Raw genomic sequence first — 14,898 nt, forward strand, 5'->3', positions numbered from 1 at the left:
GAACTTCAGATTCACACAGGCCGTGCAACAGCAGCTTCACTGGCAGGACCAGGGCCACCCAGGGCAGTTGAGGGGGGCAGCTCCCCTCATGGACCCCCAGAGGTGACCCCCAGGAGCAGCCCCCCACCCCACCTGGTGTGGGGGCTCTGAGAGGGGAAGCCCCATTTCCGAAGTTCCTGCCACCCGGCGCTACACAGACTCAAGAGTCCAGCCCTGGCTCCGTCTTCACCTCGGGTTGCAAAGGCCCAGTGCCTGGGCTTGGCACCTCCACGGCCTCGAGGCCACCGGGCTCCTTGGTGCCGGCGGGCGGGAGGTCAGAGTCCACTTCGGCCTCAGCCTCCTCCTCATCGCCGGCCCCGCCCTCGGTGCCTGGGCTGGGTGGGCCATCCCTGGGGCGGCGCAGGCAACAGTAGGTGGCCACAGCCATGAAGATCCCCGCCAGGGCCACCTCGGAGCCTGCCAGGTAGAAGATGATCTCGTAGTTCTTGAGCGCGTCCACCAGGCGGCCTGCGGGGAGGGTGGATGGCAGGTGAGGGCAGGCAGGGGAGCCCACCCTTCACACACGCGCACACAGGCACGCACACACGCAGTGGTCTTGGTGGGGCTCACACACACACACGCCCCAGTCTTTGTTTCAGATGGCAGAAATCCATGAGGGTTCTGCCATTTGAGACCTTAAAACTGTCACTTCACCTCCCTGGATCTCAATTTCTTAAGTGATACGGGGATTCTCCAGTGGCTCAGGGGTAAAGAATCTGCCTACAATGCAGGAAACAGGCAAGTAAAGAATCTGCCTGCAATGCAGGGTTCAAGCCCTGGGTCAGGAAGATCCCCTGGAGAAGGAAATGGCAACCCACTCCAGTACTGTTCCCTGGAGAATCCCATGGACAGAGAAGCCTGGTGGGCTACAGTGCATGGGATCGAGAAAGAGTCAGACATGACTGAAGTGACAGAGCACATGGGGCTTGAGGTGAGGCAGCACTGCATAAGGGCCCTCCTGTTCCCCAGATCCAAACTCCACATGTGCCCTGGAACTGGCCCAGCTGGGGATATTTGACCTAGGAGTTGGGAGAGTACAGGGCTCAGCCTGGGGGCCCCAACTATTGCTTTTCCCACCTAACTGCCTTGGTCTTCAGGGGCCAGGTTCAGCTCTCTCCCAACCTCCCAGGCCACCCCCCCCCTCCCAGGGGGCCCCATGTAACTCAGACTGAGCTATCATCAGCATGGGACTGGAGGCAGGGTTTGTGGAGAGATTACTCCTATTCTCTGTATTTTTCCAAGCTATCACAGGTACATGTTACTTTCATACTTGACAAAATCTTTTTTTATACCCCCAGACACACTGCATGGCTTGCAGCATGCTAGTTCCCTGACCAGGGTTCGAACCCAGATTCCCCACAGTGAAAGTGCAGAGTCCTAACCACCAGACTGCCAAGGAATTCCCTCAGGAAAATCTTTAAATTCCAAGTATTTCCCCTAAAGTGTGGCTCTTCAGATGCCTCGCTCTCTCAGGGGCCTCCTTGTGGCAGTCCACAGCAGGTTGTGACCCTCTCCGTATACATCTCAGTGGCCTCAGGAGGTTCCCTGGCGGTCCTCAAGCCAGCTGCCCACCCTGTGCCCCTCTGAGCAGTACCCTAAACTTGCCTTCCTGACCCTAGCCCAGCAGCCAGTCCCACCCCACACGCAGTCCTCACCTTCTTCTCACCCCAAATACCTTCTCTACCTATTAGATCCACCCCAGCGTCACACAAGAAAATGAAAGATGAGTCTCTGAGCCTCTGGCTGGTTTTATAACTTTTGGTGGTGGGCTCGGGGGCTGTTCACATGGCTTCAGGAGCTTTGTGGTTCCCACTGGGTCAAGTGAATTGGCAAAATCTGATGAAGGCGCTTAGCTAGCCTGGGCCATCTCAGCTGCAGCCTGGGTCCCAGCAAAGGTGGCCCCTGTCGTGGCTCCATCCTGGAGCCTGTGACCTCAGCTCTCTCCTGCTCACGGGCAGGCTTCCTGACATTTCAGGGATAACCTGACCACCCAGGAAGACCCTAGGAACTCCCCCCTCCACCCTTCTGATCCTAGTTCCTGCCTTACCTGAATAGGGACAGTGTCCCCCAGACAAACCCTGTGTCCTCTCCTGTGGGGTCCTGCCCTGTCCTGAAAGGCCACGCTCATGCCCACCCTGCAGGAAGCCTTACCCTACCACCTCATCAGGATGACTTCCTATGTGAGTGTAGAGCACCCAGCAGGCAGTGTGCACAGTGGAAGACCCCCGCGCCCTGCCCGCTGTGAACTCTGCTCCTGGTCCCCCAAGGACACTCCCTGTTCCAGTCACCCCTAGAGGCTGGGGAGACTAAACACTCAGATGTAGTATTTCAGAGGTGTGGGCGTTAAGCACTGGGCAGGCTCAGATCTGATTCTGGGACTGGCAACTTGAACTTGGCCTCTGTGCCTCTCTGCAGGAGAATAAGCACCTGCACTTCACAAGGCCTTTGTGCCATCTGCTGGAGACCACTCACATTGGGTTCTTCCTGGCACATTTCCTGGCTTTTGTGGCCCTACCCTGAACGGGTGGTGCAGCTTGGAGGGGAGACTAGTTGGCCATGGGAAGGGGAGTGTAACCGGGCTGTCTCTCCGGAAGGGTCCCTTCCCCTGCCTCGTCCCAGGATGTTCTATCCAGGATAAGGGCGGGGGGGGGGCTTCCCTCGGACCCCGGGGCACTAGGCCACCCTCTCCTCCGACGGGGCGCACCGGCAGAGGGCGGTCCGATGAGCACAGCCACAGCCTCGAGGAGGAGGACCAGGCCCAGGGCACTGGGGAATCGGGGCGCGCCCACAGCCGCCATGAGCACCTCGAACTGCAGGGCGCCCACCATGCCGTAGGAGAGGCCGAAGGCGATGCAGAAGGCGACAAGGGCGCCGTAGCTGCGCGCCCGCGCGCTGCTCAGGTCCGTGAGCCCGTTGGCCATGAGGGCCAGGCTGAAGAGGTAGGCGACGTGTGGCCGCAGGCGCGCCAGGCCGGCTAGGGCGCCGCACGCCGGCCGCGCCACGATGTCGACGAAGCCCACGATGGAGAGCAGGAAGGCAGCTTCGGAGTCGGGCACGCCCGCGTCCTTGGCGTAGTTCACCAACAGGATGGCGGGCACGAAGAGCCCGAGCGCCATCAGGAACTTGGTGACGGCGTACACCGCGAAGGCGCGGTCGGCGCACACGGTCACGTCCAGCAGGCGCCGGCGGGTCCGACCGCCAGAGGGCGCCTCGCGCACGCGCGGCCCCGCGCGGTGCGCCTCCGCCTCACCCGGCGCGTCTCCTGCGCTGTCCCTGCGCGGCCGCGGGCCGGGCCCCGGGGGCGGCCGCATGACGGCGCCGCACGCGCAGCAGTTCAGCAGGAGGCCGCCCAGCAGCAGGAAGCCGCCGCGCCAGCCGAAGTGCTCGAGCAGCTGCTGGCCGAGCGGCGACAGCGCCGACAGGAACACCGGGCTGCCGGCCGCCGCCAGCCCGTTGGCCAGAGGCCGCCGCCGCTCGAAGTACAGCCCCAGCATGATGAGCGATGGCTGGAAGTTGAGGGCCAGGCCCAAGCCTGCGGGCGAGGCAGTGCTGTGCTGGTCTTTCCGAGGGCGCTCCCAGCCCAGCCCCCAGCGGGAAGCAGGCGCGAGCACCCCCCAGACACACACCCCTGCCCCAGGGCGGACAGACCAAGGGATGGGGTGAACTGAGCCGAGGGACAAGGACCGCTCCTCACGCGGAAACTGAGGACAAGGAAGTCTGGTGGCAAGGCCTCCTGATCCCACACGCAACCCCATCCCCAAGGAGGGAAGCGGTGGGCACCCTCACCTGTGAGCACCCCAGCTGTCAGGTATAGCTCCAGGAGGCGCGTGGCGAAGGATGCTAGGATCATGCCGGCCGAGGCCAACAGCCCACCCACCAGCATCACCGGCCGACATCCAAAGCGGGTCACAAGGATGCTGGACACAGGGCCTATGGGCAAAGCAGGGTCACCAATAGGGCTGGACCCCTGTCTGGTAGACACTCCAGGCTTTGTACCTCCCAGCCTTAAGAGATGACTTGAAGGGATGAGGTCACTCGCCCCCAGTTCAGGGAGTGCAGGGGCTTAGCCAAAGTCACATAGCTTGGCTGGGACACACCAAAGAGATCCCTATGGGGGAACACAAAGGGTGGAGCCTATATGGGTCCCCTGCCCTCCTGACAACATGGACGGTAAATAGCAGAAGGGGCTTCATTCCCTTATGAGCTCCCTTCCTCCCCAGGCTTCCCCAACCCCTCACCTCCATCATCCACACGGCTTTGCTAGGATAACTCCAGCATCGCCCCCATCCCCACCCAGGTGGTTTAGGGCTTTGGGGTGGGAATCTTATTTAGATCTCAGGTTCCCCACCTGTAACATAGGCGGGTTTGGGTCTTTTGACAGAAATGGAGGGGCCCTTCCAGCTGGCCAAGCTTGCCAGATCAGCCACCTGGGGGTGGGCTCCACCGCCTGGAGCCCACCTCCTCCCCTCTCTGGCGCTAACGCTTGCACAGGAAGGCAGGGGTTTCCATGCCCTCCCCGAGAGGTCTGGGGGATGCTCAAGGGGTCAGATGTCTCCTGGTCCCTGATCCCGATCCTCAGTCCTGGGCTTGGGGGAGAGGGGAGGTGTCCGAAAGGGGGCGCGGACCTGTGCCATAGAGCATGGCGAGCATAATGGAGGACACCCAGGCTGTGTCGCTGTAGCCCGCGCCGAAGTCGCGCATAAGCTCGCGGAAGAAGACGCTCACGGCCTTGGGGAAGCCATAGGCGAAACCCGTGATCACGAAGCAGGCGCCCAGCACCGCCCAGCCCCAGCCCCCGTCTGGGGGGCCGGGGCCCCGCCGGGGACCGCTAGCGCCCATCGCTGCCGTCTCTGGTGGAAGAGAGGGGACAAGAGGGTGTGGCGAGGGTCTGTAGCCCAGACAAGAAAGGCGGATGGAGACCCAGGGTGGGGAAACTGAGGTACGGGAGGAACAGGTGAGCCCTGCTCAGAGAATGGAGCCAGGAGCGGAAACCGAGGTAGAACCTCATCCCAAGCCTCCCCTCCTTCAAGGGACTTGAAGAATGAGGGGAGGGTAATAGAGTCGTTCCCACCTGAGTCTTGACTTCAGGAAAACTCCCTCTGGAGGGCACTGCTTGTCCCTCAGGACCTAGCAATGTCAGAAAAAGGGGGTTCGGGTGAGTGGGAGAGGGCGACCACCAGTGTGTGACTGGAGGCATGTGTGGGGACCGAAGATGTCCCTAGTGTGCACATGTGAGGGTCTCAGGACAAAGGAACAGACACGGTGGAGCGGGAGACTAGTGCCAGCGGCAAAATGGGTGGAGCTCACTTTCCTCCTTGGCCAGGGGGTATGTTCTTAATTCCTCTCAGTGATCTGAATGTCTACTGTCGTTTAGAACATTATGGAGGAAAAATCAAAACACGCGGTAACAACATCAGCCTTGTCTCAGAAGCCAAGGGAGCGGAGTTCCAATTCATCCCAGCTTAGTCAGGGATTTGCTCTGTGATTTGGGCCAGTCCCCTCCCCTTGACTGAGGCCTCAGTTTTCCCACCTGTAAGATGGGTGACTGATCATCCCAGGTCAGCCGGGGATCTTGGTCGGGGAGGTGGTCAGATCTCTGGCTCCACTGGACAGATGGGAACCTTTGAGGAGGCACTGGAAGAGAGACCCTATCCCTCCAAACCCTTAGCAGCCCCCCATCCCCTCCACAATCCCCGAGCTCCACCCAAGGAGTCACACAGCAGCCCCAGGTGCCTATGTAACAGACCAGGAGGGGGCTCTGGATGGCCCAGTCCAAGCTGGGGGCAGAAGCCTCCCTCCCTTCTGCAACCCCTCTGTGTTGGGATCTCCTTCCTGACCTTGGGTAATGCCAAGGTGTCCAGGACTCTGCTCCCCACCCAGGACCAAGTTCTGGCTTTTCCTGTGTCAGCTCTTCACCACAGGTGCAGCCACTTGAGCACCAAGACAAGAGGTGGTCCCGGGCAGCCCTCCCCCCACTCTTACCTGAGCTGTCCCTTGGGTTTGGGTATCCAGCCTCACATCTTCTGAGGCCTGCAGGAAGGGGCCAGCCCACCGGCTCCCCTGTGAAAGCCTAGCCAGGTGGGGGCTGCCTCCCAGGCTTCCTGCAGATCAGTGCTGGCTGGACTCTGGCAGCTCACTCCCCCAAGCCTGGGGCTTAGTGCTCCCCCACCCCCATCCCCTCTAAGAGGCTTTCTGCTGGGAGCTGGGAGGGGAGAAGGGACAGAGCAGCAGCCGATGTACAAGGCCAGGCTGCCCTCCATGGTGGGGCTCCCTGTCCCAGGCCCATCCAGGGAGAGCTAGAGATAGGTGGGTCCCCTCATCTCCTGGAGCCTTGGGCAGAAGACACACAGGGCCCTGCCCTGTGGGGTCCTTGTGGTACAAGGGGCACAGCCCTGCCCTGGAGAGGCCCCACCAGCCCTAATCACCTCAACTCCTTGCCTGCCCCCCACCCCCAGGCCACATTCCAGGAGGGGCCTCTGTGGCTTTCCCCTGGATAAGACTAATCCAGGCTGGATAGCCTGGGATGTGAGGGGGTGGGGGGTGGGGCCAGAACAAAGGGTGCTGTGTCCCAGGGTGCCAGAAGGTGACTTGCTGGTGGTCCCAGGCCTCAGTGACTGCCACCCCTCCCTCTCTGGGGAACTCACAGCAGAAATGAGCCTGGGCAGAGATGGGCGATATAGCCTGTAGGAGTTAGGGCAGAACTAAAGACTTGCTTGGGCTTCCCTGGTGGCTCAGCGGTAAAGAATCTGCCTGCCAAAGGAGGAGAAAGATTCGATCCCTGTTTCGGGAAGATCCCCTGGAGGAGGAAATGGCAACCCACTCCAATATTCTTGCCTGGGAAATCCCATAGACAGAGGAGCCAGGAGGGCTACAGGTCATGGGGTTGGAGTCGGACAGGACTGAGCAACTGAGCATGAGCTCAAGTCTTGCTTAAAAGGAGGGATGTGAGGGGCTGGGAGTGAGCGAGGGCTCCCCACCGTTAGGACCTTCTGGACTTCCCAGTGCGAGGTCTCCATCCCAACCTGCCCCTGTGCACTTCAGTCACTCAGTCGTGTCTGACTGTTTGTGACCCCATGTACCACAGCACGCCAGGCTTCCCTGTCCATCACCATCTCCCGCAGCTTGCTCAGACTAATGTCCATCAAGTCGATGGTGCCATCCAACCATCCCATCCTCTGTCATCCCCTTCTCCTCCAGCGTTCAATCTTTTCTAGCATCAGGGTCTTTTCAAGGAGTCAGCTCTTCACATCAGATGGCCAAAGTATTGGAGCTTCAGCTTCAGCATCAGTCCTTCCAGTGAACACCCAGGACTGATTTCCTTTAGGATGGACTGGTTGGATCTCCTTGCAGTCCGAGGGACTCTCAAGTGTGTTCTCCAACACCACAGTTCAAAAGCATCCATTCTTTGGTGCTCAGCTTTCTTTATGGTCCAACTCTCACATCCATACATGACCACAGGAAAAACTGTAGCTTTGACTAGATGGACCTTTGTTGGCAAAGTAATGTCTCAGCTTTTTGATATGCTGTCTAGGTTGGTCATGGTCAACCTGCCCCACCCTGTCCCCTAAATCAGACTCTGCCAGGCCAGCTGATGTATTGTACTTGCTTTATTTCTCACCATTTACAAAAGTTAAACAGGGAGCTATGTGGGGTGGGAGAGGGGGTGTGCAAGGGGCTTCTCCCCACTGGGACAGAGCGGGGGAAGAGTTTGAGGGGGCACAAGGTAGGCCTCTGGGGAGAGTCCGGAGTCCCTAGAGGGGAAGAAATGGTTCTGTTCCCTAATTCCGCCTGCTTTCGTTTGAAGGGCCTAGACCCTAGGCCAGTGCCCTTGGAACTGCTCAGGCTGGGGTGTGGTTTGGGGAGGGGCAGTCACCCCCCCGGTACCAGGGCCCCGGCTCCTTGGATCCACTGCTGCTGCTTCCGCTGCCGCCAGCTCCAGGCAAGCTGGGCAGGTGTGGGTGGCGGGGACGACCTCAGACTCCAGGTGGAGGAAGGCGCCTCAGCGGATGAGGGGCGCCGAGCGGTCATTGGTGACGGTAGGACGCAGTTTTACAGTAGCAAAGGGGTTCGTACCCCTAACAGGGGTGGGGGGAGAGGAGGGAGTGAGAAGGGCCAGGTGCCCAACTGGCTGGGGATCCAGGGGAGGCTTCTGGGCATCTGAGCCAGGCGTCCGCCCCTACCTCCTGTGCCCATGGGGTCACCTCCACTCAGGCCCACCGTGTCTCCCCCACAGCCCTCTGCCGAGCCCAGCCCCCTCTGACACTCGCTCGGGGACTCACCGAGGGAAGAGCTCTGGGGGTTGCTGCTCCCAGGACGCAAGTTTCTGCAGTGAGGGGGAGGGAGGATCAGGTTTGGTGGGGAAGGAGCAAGCGAGCCCCCCACCCAGCTCCCCACTCCAGCAGGGCAGAGGACTGGCCCAGAGGCCCCTCCAGTGCCAAGCTCCTGCGAGATGAGGTCAAGCACTTGAAAACACAAAATGCTGTGGGTGTTAGACTCAAGCAACCTCTGGGCCAAGTGCCGTCTCCCAGAACTAACACTGCCCGAGAGTGGGGAGCTTCTCCAGTGCTCCCATCTGGACCCTGGGGCTCCCCTCTGCTAGATGAATCTTTCCCTGCCACCCTCCACCCCAGACTCAAGAAGCCCATTCTGTCCTTCCCTGCACAGATGGGCAGGCTGAGGCTGGGCTGGGAGGGCCCCTTCCAGCCAGCCAAGGGGTGGCAGGGAGGGTTGCCTGGTGTCCCTGCCCACTGGCCCACTGCCGGGTTGAGCGCAGGCTGCGAGAGGGGCCCACCTTGGCGTCACTGGCCACCCCCATGCTGCCCACACTACTCCGGCGGCTGCTGGACAAGGGTGTAGGCGCAGGGCTGGGGGTGCGACTCGGGACGCGGCTTGGGGTTCGGGAGCGGGACTGGCCATCCCAGTAGTCTGAAGATGCTGTGGAGTTGCCCGGCCGGTCCAGGAGGTCATCAAGACTGTGGCTACCCCGGAGCGGGTAGGACCTGAGTCCAGAGAAAGGAGGGAAGAGAAGGTGGTCAAGGGTTCAGGCCCTGCTGCATCCAATCCCATCTGCTGGGCCCCTGAGCACCCTACATCCTCTTCCCTTGGCCCTGGGTGAAAGGAGACTGTCGGCTTGGAGGCAGTCCTGAGAGGAGCCAGAGGGACGGACAATGAGCTCCAACCTGTAGCGAGATGGGGTCGCCCTTTCTCCAGGGGCCAAAGGAGGCTGGGCCCACTCAGGACCGCAGCTCAGAGATGCCCTCCCTGGTGGGTGGGGCCACTGCCCCCGCCACCCCCTGAAGCCCCTGCCCCACCTCTGACCAGCGGTACCTGGAAGGCAGCTCATTCACAGGGCTCCTGGGGTTCATGGAGGTCACTGGGTTCAAGGGGTTCATGGGATTCATGGGCAGCTCTTCCAAAGGCTTCACATAGGCCTCAGGGAACCAGCCGCTCCTGTGGGGTGGAAGCAAAAGGCCCAAGAGCAGTGATCAAAATATCACTTCTAAGAAGGGTCGACTGTTACTGGGCACTGCTGTATGCCAGGCTTGGCTCAGAGTAACTCATTTCATTCTTTGAAGGAAGTCTTTGCCGTCACTCAAAGCCACCCGTCCAGACTCATGGGTCCTACCAGGGGCTGGGGTGCCTTAGAGAGGGGAGCTGGAGATCTGAGAAGGAAAGCATTGTATCTGAGAACATGGAGCGACAGTTTCATTCCCTACTCACTGAGCACCCACTACACGAGGGCCCATGGAGAGCCAGACGCAGTCCCTGCTCCCCTGGGGCTCCCAGCCCAGCAGGAGACAGATCCACAAACAGATGATTACGAGGGTGATGCCCAGGGGAGAGGGTGGGCTGGGGTGGGGACCAGGCAGCTGTGGGAGCCCAGAGGAAGGAGCACCGGAGCCAGGGGTGCCTGACTGGTAACCCTCCACCCTGGGCCCCCTGGTTCCGGTGACTCCGGGCACCCTGCCCGTGGAGTCTTTGTCTGATTGGAAGCTCATTACTGCACCTTCAGAGCAGCCAGGGTCAAAGGAGAGACACTATGATCGATGTTCCCTAGCCTTTTCAGATTCCACGGAATCCATTAGATTTTTGCAGAACACCTGGGCAAGTGTTCTCCAAAGAGCCACTGTAGAAGCCCCACCTCAAACCTGATCAACAACATTCTCACCTAAAGGTAACCGGAAGCTATTTCAACTCAAACTGACAGAATAACACCATTTTCAGAACGTTTTAGTTCTCTTTTCACCATAATATGCCTACTGGTGAAACTTGCCATCGTTTTCCCTAACCTGAATCACAGAAAGAATAATGATGTCCCAGGACTGTGATTTGAGGCCTCTGATCTAAAAATCAGACCTCTGATTTTTTAATTAATTAATTTTAATTGGAGACTAATTACTTGACAATATTGCAGTGGTTTTTGCCATACATCGACATGAACCAGCCATGGGTGTACATGTGTCCCCCATCCTGAACCCCCCTCCCCATCCCATCCCTCAGGGTTGTCCCCGTGCACCAGCTTTGAGTGCCCTGTTTCACACATAGAACTCGGACTGGTGATCTGTTTCACATACGGTAATACACATGTTTCAATGCTGTTCTCTCAAATCATCCCATCCCACAGAGTCCCAAAGTCTGTTCTTTATATCTGTGTCTCTTTTGTTGTCTCACAGATAGGGTCATCGTTACCATCTTTCTCAATTCCATATATATGCGTTAATATACTGTTCTAGGTGGTTTTATAATCAGGTCTTTCCAGGAGGTTGGCTACATGCCTGTTTAGGGAACTTTCAGGGCGGCACCCTGCTGCCCTCTGATGTGGGTCTGCAAAGCAGGTGTCTTTTCCACCACCTGTGTTCTTGGTCACGTCTCTACCCATTGGCTCCTCCTTCTGTTCCTTATCCATGCAGTCATCTGCCATCCACCCATCTATCCACACAATCATGCTGTCCAAGCGTCACTCATCCATGAGGGCAACCAGCTCAGGACCGCCAATCCACTAACCCATCCATCAGCACTTGCCCCCTGCCCACCTCTCTGTCAATCCACTCACACACCTCTCCAATTAGTCTAGACCTATACCCCCCATCTGTTCATCTTCCCGTGCCCCCTTGCATCTGCCCATCTGCTCATAGGAACAAGCATCCACCTGCCCACAACACCCTCATCCAGTAACCATCTACTAACCCACGTGGTGAGCGCCCTCACACGCACCTGCTGACTCCTCTGTGGATGTTCCATTCATTCATCCCCTCTTCTTATCCTCACTTATTCCTCTCTCCTTAGCATGAGTGGGCCTGGGCACCACACAGTCTCACTCATAACACCCTGTTGGTGGGGCACTGCATGGCTGCAGCGAGCTCCCACCTTCCCTCTTTTCTCTGGCAGAAAGAGTGGTCCCTGCTCTCCTCCAGGCTTGCAGTGATTGCAGTGTACTCCCCCGACTCTACTGCGGGTGCCGAAAGCAGCCCCCGTTTATGCTCTCTAAGGATTTCCCCCCTGCCTGACTGCGAGGGGGTGAGCACACTCAGCTTGCAAGGTCCCAGCATCTCCCCTGCACCTGGCCCACCTCCCCGTCCAGTCTCTTCTCAGACCTTGGCTCACTTTGAGGTGCACGGTAGGTGCTCAAGCAGTAAGGTTTCGTAGTGTTCCCATTTGTGAGAGAACCTTCCCCTTCCCCATCCTCTACCATCCTCTCAAGGGCCACCACCCTGAACTTGGTAAAGAGGTTCTTTCTTCCCTGCCAGAAGGGATGAGGAAAATAGGGTGGGACGAGGAGAGGGATGGGAAAAGGGGAGAGCTGTCCGAGGCCTCAGGGACAGCCGCTATCCTGGAAGACTCGGAGCTGGAACCCAGGCCATCCAGTCCTCCTTCCAACCCACCCTGCGCCCCGGGGCTCCCACTCACGAGGATGAGCCCTCCAGCTTGCCATAGAGCCAGCCGTTCTGGGCTTCGGGCACCAGCACCTCCACGACGTCTCCGGCCGAGAAGCGCAGCAGCGTGTGGTTGGCGCCCTCCGAGTGCGAGACCAGGGCGCGGACTCTCCGGGCACCACCGCCGCCGCCCCCACCGACCCCACCGCCCGGGCGCTCGCCGAAGGAGTTGGAGCGCGAGCGCTGGGTGCTGCTGCTGTAGAGCGAGGCTGCCGGAGGGGCGGGAGAGCGCCGCGCCACGTGGGTGGGAAGTCCTCCCTGGCGTCTACCCTCGATCCCTCCTGCTGCAGCGCAACCTCAGTTCCTCTTCCCGGCCCCAGGTCCCCAGCCCGGGACCCCGGCCCTCCCTCTGCGCTCCGGGGGCTACTCACAGGCGGACGGCGTCCGGGGCAGGGACCGGCGGTGGTCTGGCTCCAGCTGGGACGCGGACCTCGCCTCGGCGGGCTCGGGGCCGTAGGAGCCGGAGCCGTGCCGGCTGCGGGGGGAGCCGAACTCTCCCAGGGCCCTCTGGGGCTGCGAGGGGAGACGGGCAGGGGAGGGTGGGGCGGGGAGGGGCGGGGCCGCGGCGCCCTAGTCCAGCCCCCACCCCCAGGCCCAGGCGTCGGCGGCGTAGGGGTTGTCGGGCCGCCGGCCGAGCCACCACGGGGGCGCGGAGGCCGCGCCGGGGCGGAAGGAGCGGCGGAGGGGCGCTGCGTAGAGCGGCCCCCTCGGGGGCGGGAGGAGGCTCCAGGCGGCGGGCCTCGGGCCCCAGGGTCCCGCGGAGGGTGCCGGGGGCGGCGGGGGCGCGAACGGCGGCGGCGGGGGCGCCCAGGGCCTCACCATGTCCAGGCGGGTGGGCGTCAGGCGGCCCGAGGGGTAGGGCGGCCCCAGCACGGGGCCCAGCAGGCCCGGGGAGTGGGCGCGCGACGGGCTGCGGCTGGCCTCCGACTGCTCCTTCCACAGCAGCACGCGGTTCTGGAGCATCCCCCGGGCCTGGTCAAGGGGGGACGCGAGGGTCAGCGAGGTCTGAGCAGCCAGCCCCCAGACCGCCCAGGGGACCGAAGAGTGGCACCCTCGACCTGGAAACTCGGGCCCTGCAAGCTGAGGGTGGCCGGGATTTCTAGCTGGAAGGAACCAGAGATCGCCGTGGTCCCTTTGGGGTCACACACCGTCCAGGCCTCCCGGTCCTTTGTCGAAGGCTCTTCAGTTTTCCTGGAGGAGCCTCCCCTGGCCCCTCTCTCAGTCTGTGTGCGTTGAGTGGGGCTCCGCCTCGATCTGATCCCGGGGTAGGGGTACAATACAGGTTTGACCACTTAGGTTGCACCAAGACTTCCCTGGTGGCTCAGACGGTAAAGTGTCTGCCTACAATGCGGGAGACCCAGGTTCCATCCCTGGGTTGGGAAGATCCCCTGGAGAATATGGCACCCCACCCCAGTATTCTTGCCTGGAAAATCCCATGGACCAGAGGAGCCTGGTAGGCTACAGTCCACGGGGTCGCAAACAGTCGGACACAACTGAGCGACTTCACTTTCACTTCATCCTCCTGGCTACAGAGATGGAGTCAGGGATGGGTACCTACCCAAAAACTGTGCCCGAACAACCAGTCCCAGGACTTGCCCTGGAATAATCTGGCAAATTTTATTCTCTCACCTCATGGAGTTTGCTAGATATCAAGAGAGGGTGAAGGCAGAGGAAACTTCAGCTAAGCAACGGAGAGGGGCAAATTTCTGATGACAGCTAGTGTACTCTTGGATCCAACTATACCTGAAAGGCTTGAACTTCCCAGTGACTAATAAACACTTTTGTGTAAGCCAGCTTGAGTAGTTGTCTAGAAGAAGCCTTTCAAAGAGTTCTTCCAGTAAGCATCCCTTTTCTAGTATCCCAAATACATGGGCATCTAACTCTGTTTGAATACCTTCAAGGACAAGAAACTCAGCAGCTGACCACATAGTCCATAAAAACATGGGATAGGGGAGGGCTTTAAATGTTAGACCTGCTGTGCTTATTAACCATGTTTTAAACTTTCTATATTTTATGTTTTGACATCCTCTGTGTGTGTGTGTGTGTGTGTGTGTGTGTGTGCTTAGTCACCCAGTCGTGTCCGAATCTTTGCCACCCCATGGACTGTAGTGCGCTAGGCTCTCTGTCCATGGAATTTTCCAGTCAGGAATACTGGAGCGAGTTGCCAGACAATGCTTTGACATCCTGGGCCTTGCTAATTCTGAAAAGACTGCACCTCACAGGGCTAGATAATTCTTAGAGATAGTAAACAATTTGAGGACTCTTTTCATCAACCTATCAAAACCCCATATCCTGGGACTTCCCTGTGGTTAAGACGCCACACTTCCACTGCAGGGGGCGCTGGTTACATCCCTGGTCCGGGGAACTAAAATCTCATGTGCTGGGTGGTGCAGTAAAACAAACAAAAACAAAGAAATGAAAAAGCCTGCATCCTCAATTATCTCCTTCTAACACACAACAACCTAGAGAGCATATTCAAAAGCAGAGACATTACTTTGCCAACAAAGGTCCGTCTAGTCAAGGTTATGGTTTTCCAGTGGTCATGGATGGATGTGAGAGTTGGACTGTGAAGAAAGCTGAGCGCCAAAGAATTGATGCTTTTGAACTGTGGTGTTGGAGAAGACTCTTGAGAGTCCCTCGGACTGCAAGGAGATCCAACCAGTCCATTCTAAAGGAGGATCAGCCCTGGGTGTTCTTTGGAAGGAAGGATGCTAAAGCTGAAACTCCAGTACTTTGGCCACCTCATGCAAAGAGTTGACTCATTGGAAAAGACTCTGATGCTGGGAGGGATTGGGGGCAGGAGGAGAAGGGGACGACAGAGGATAAATTGGCTGGATGGCATCACGGACTCGATGGATGTGAGTCTGAGTGAACTCTGGGAGTTGGTAATGGACAGGGAGGCCTGGCGTGCTGCGATTCATGGGGT

General features: G+C 59.2%; 2 protein-coding genes across 2 annotated transcripts in view; both read right to left on the minus strand.

The window, feature by feature from the left end:
• Positions 1-12: 12 nt before the first annotated feature.
• SLC16A8 (solute carrier family 16 member 8) lies at positions 13-4,878 on the minus strand. The gene is made up of 4 exons (XM_027965997.2): positions 4,665-4,878; positions 3,826-3,969; positions 2,744-3,571; positions 13-507 (listed from the first exon to the last, which is right to left on the minus strand). Exons 1-4 carry the CDS (start codon positions 4,876-4,878, stop codon positions 200-202), a joined length of 1,494 nt encoding a protein of 497 aa, XP_027821798.1. The 3' UTR covers positions 13-199.
• Positions 4,879-7,631: 2,753 nt separating this feature from the next.
• Positions 7,632-14,898, minus strand: part of BAIAP2L2 (BAR/IMD domain containing adaptor protein 2 like 2) — a 29,676-nt gene continuing 22,409 nt past the window's right edge. The window contains exons 8-14 of the mRNA XM_027968101.2: positions 12,792-12,944; positions 12,344-12,485; positions 11,947-12,181; positions 9,367-9,489; positions 8,831-9,038; positions 8,319-8,362; positions 7,632-8,114 (exon numbers count right to left, since the gene is read on the minus strand). Of these exons, the coding sequence (XP_027823902.1) occupies positions 8,039-8,114; positions 8,319-8,362; positions 8,831-9,038; positions 9,367-9,489; positions 11,947-12,181; positions 12,344-12,485; positions 12,792-12,944 (981 nt within the window). The 3' untranslated portion in view covers positions 7,632-8,038. The remainder of the gene's footprint in view (positions 8,115-8,318; positions 8,363-8,830; positions 9,039-9,366; positions 9,490-11,946; positions 12,182-12,343; positions 12,486-12,791; positions 12,945-14,898) is intronic.

The sequence above is a fragment of the Ovis aries genome, chromosome 3 (assembly GCF_016772045.2).
Source record: "Ovis aries strain OAR_USU_Benz2616 breed Rambouillet chromosome 3, ARS-UI_Ramb_v3.0, whole genome shotgun sequence".
NCBI classification, from domain to species: domain Eukaryota; kingdom Metazoa; phylum Chordata; class Mammalia; order Artiodactyla; family Bovidae; genus Ovis; species Ovis aries.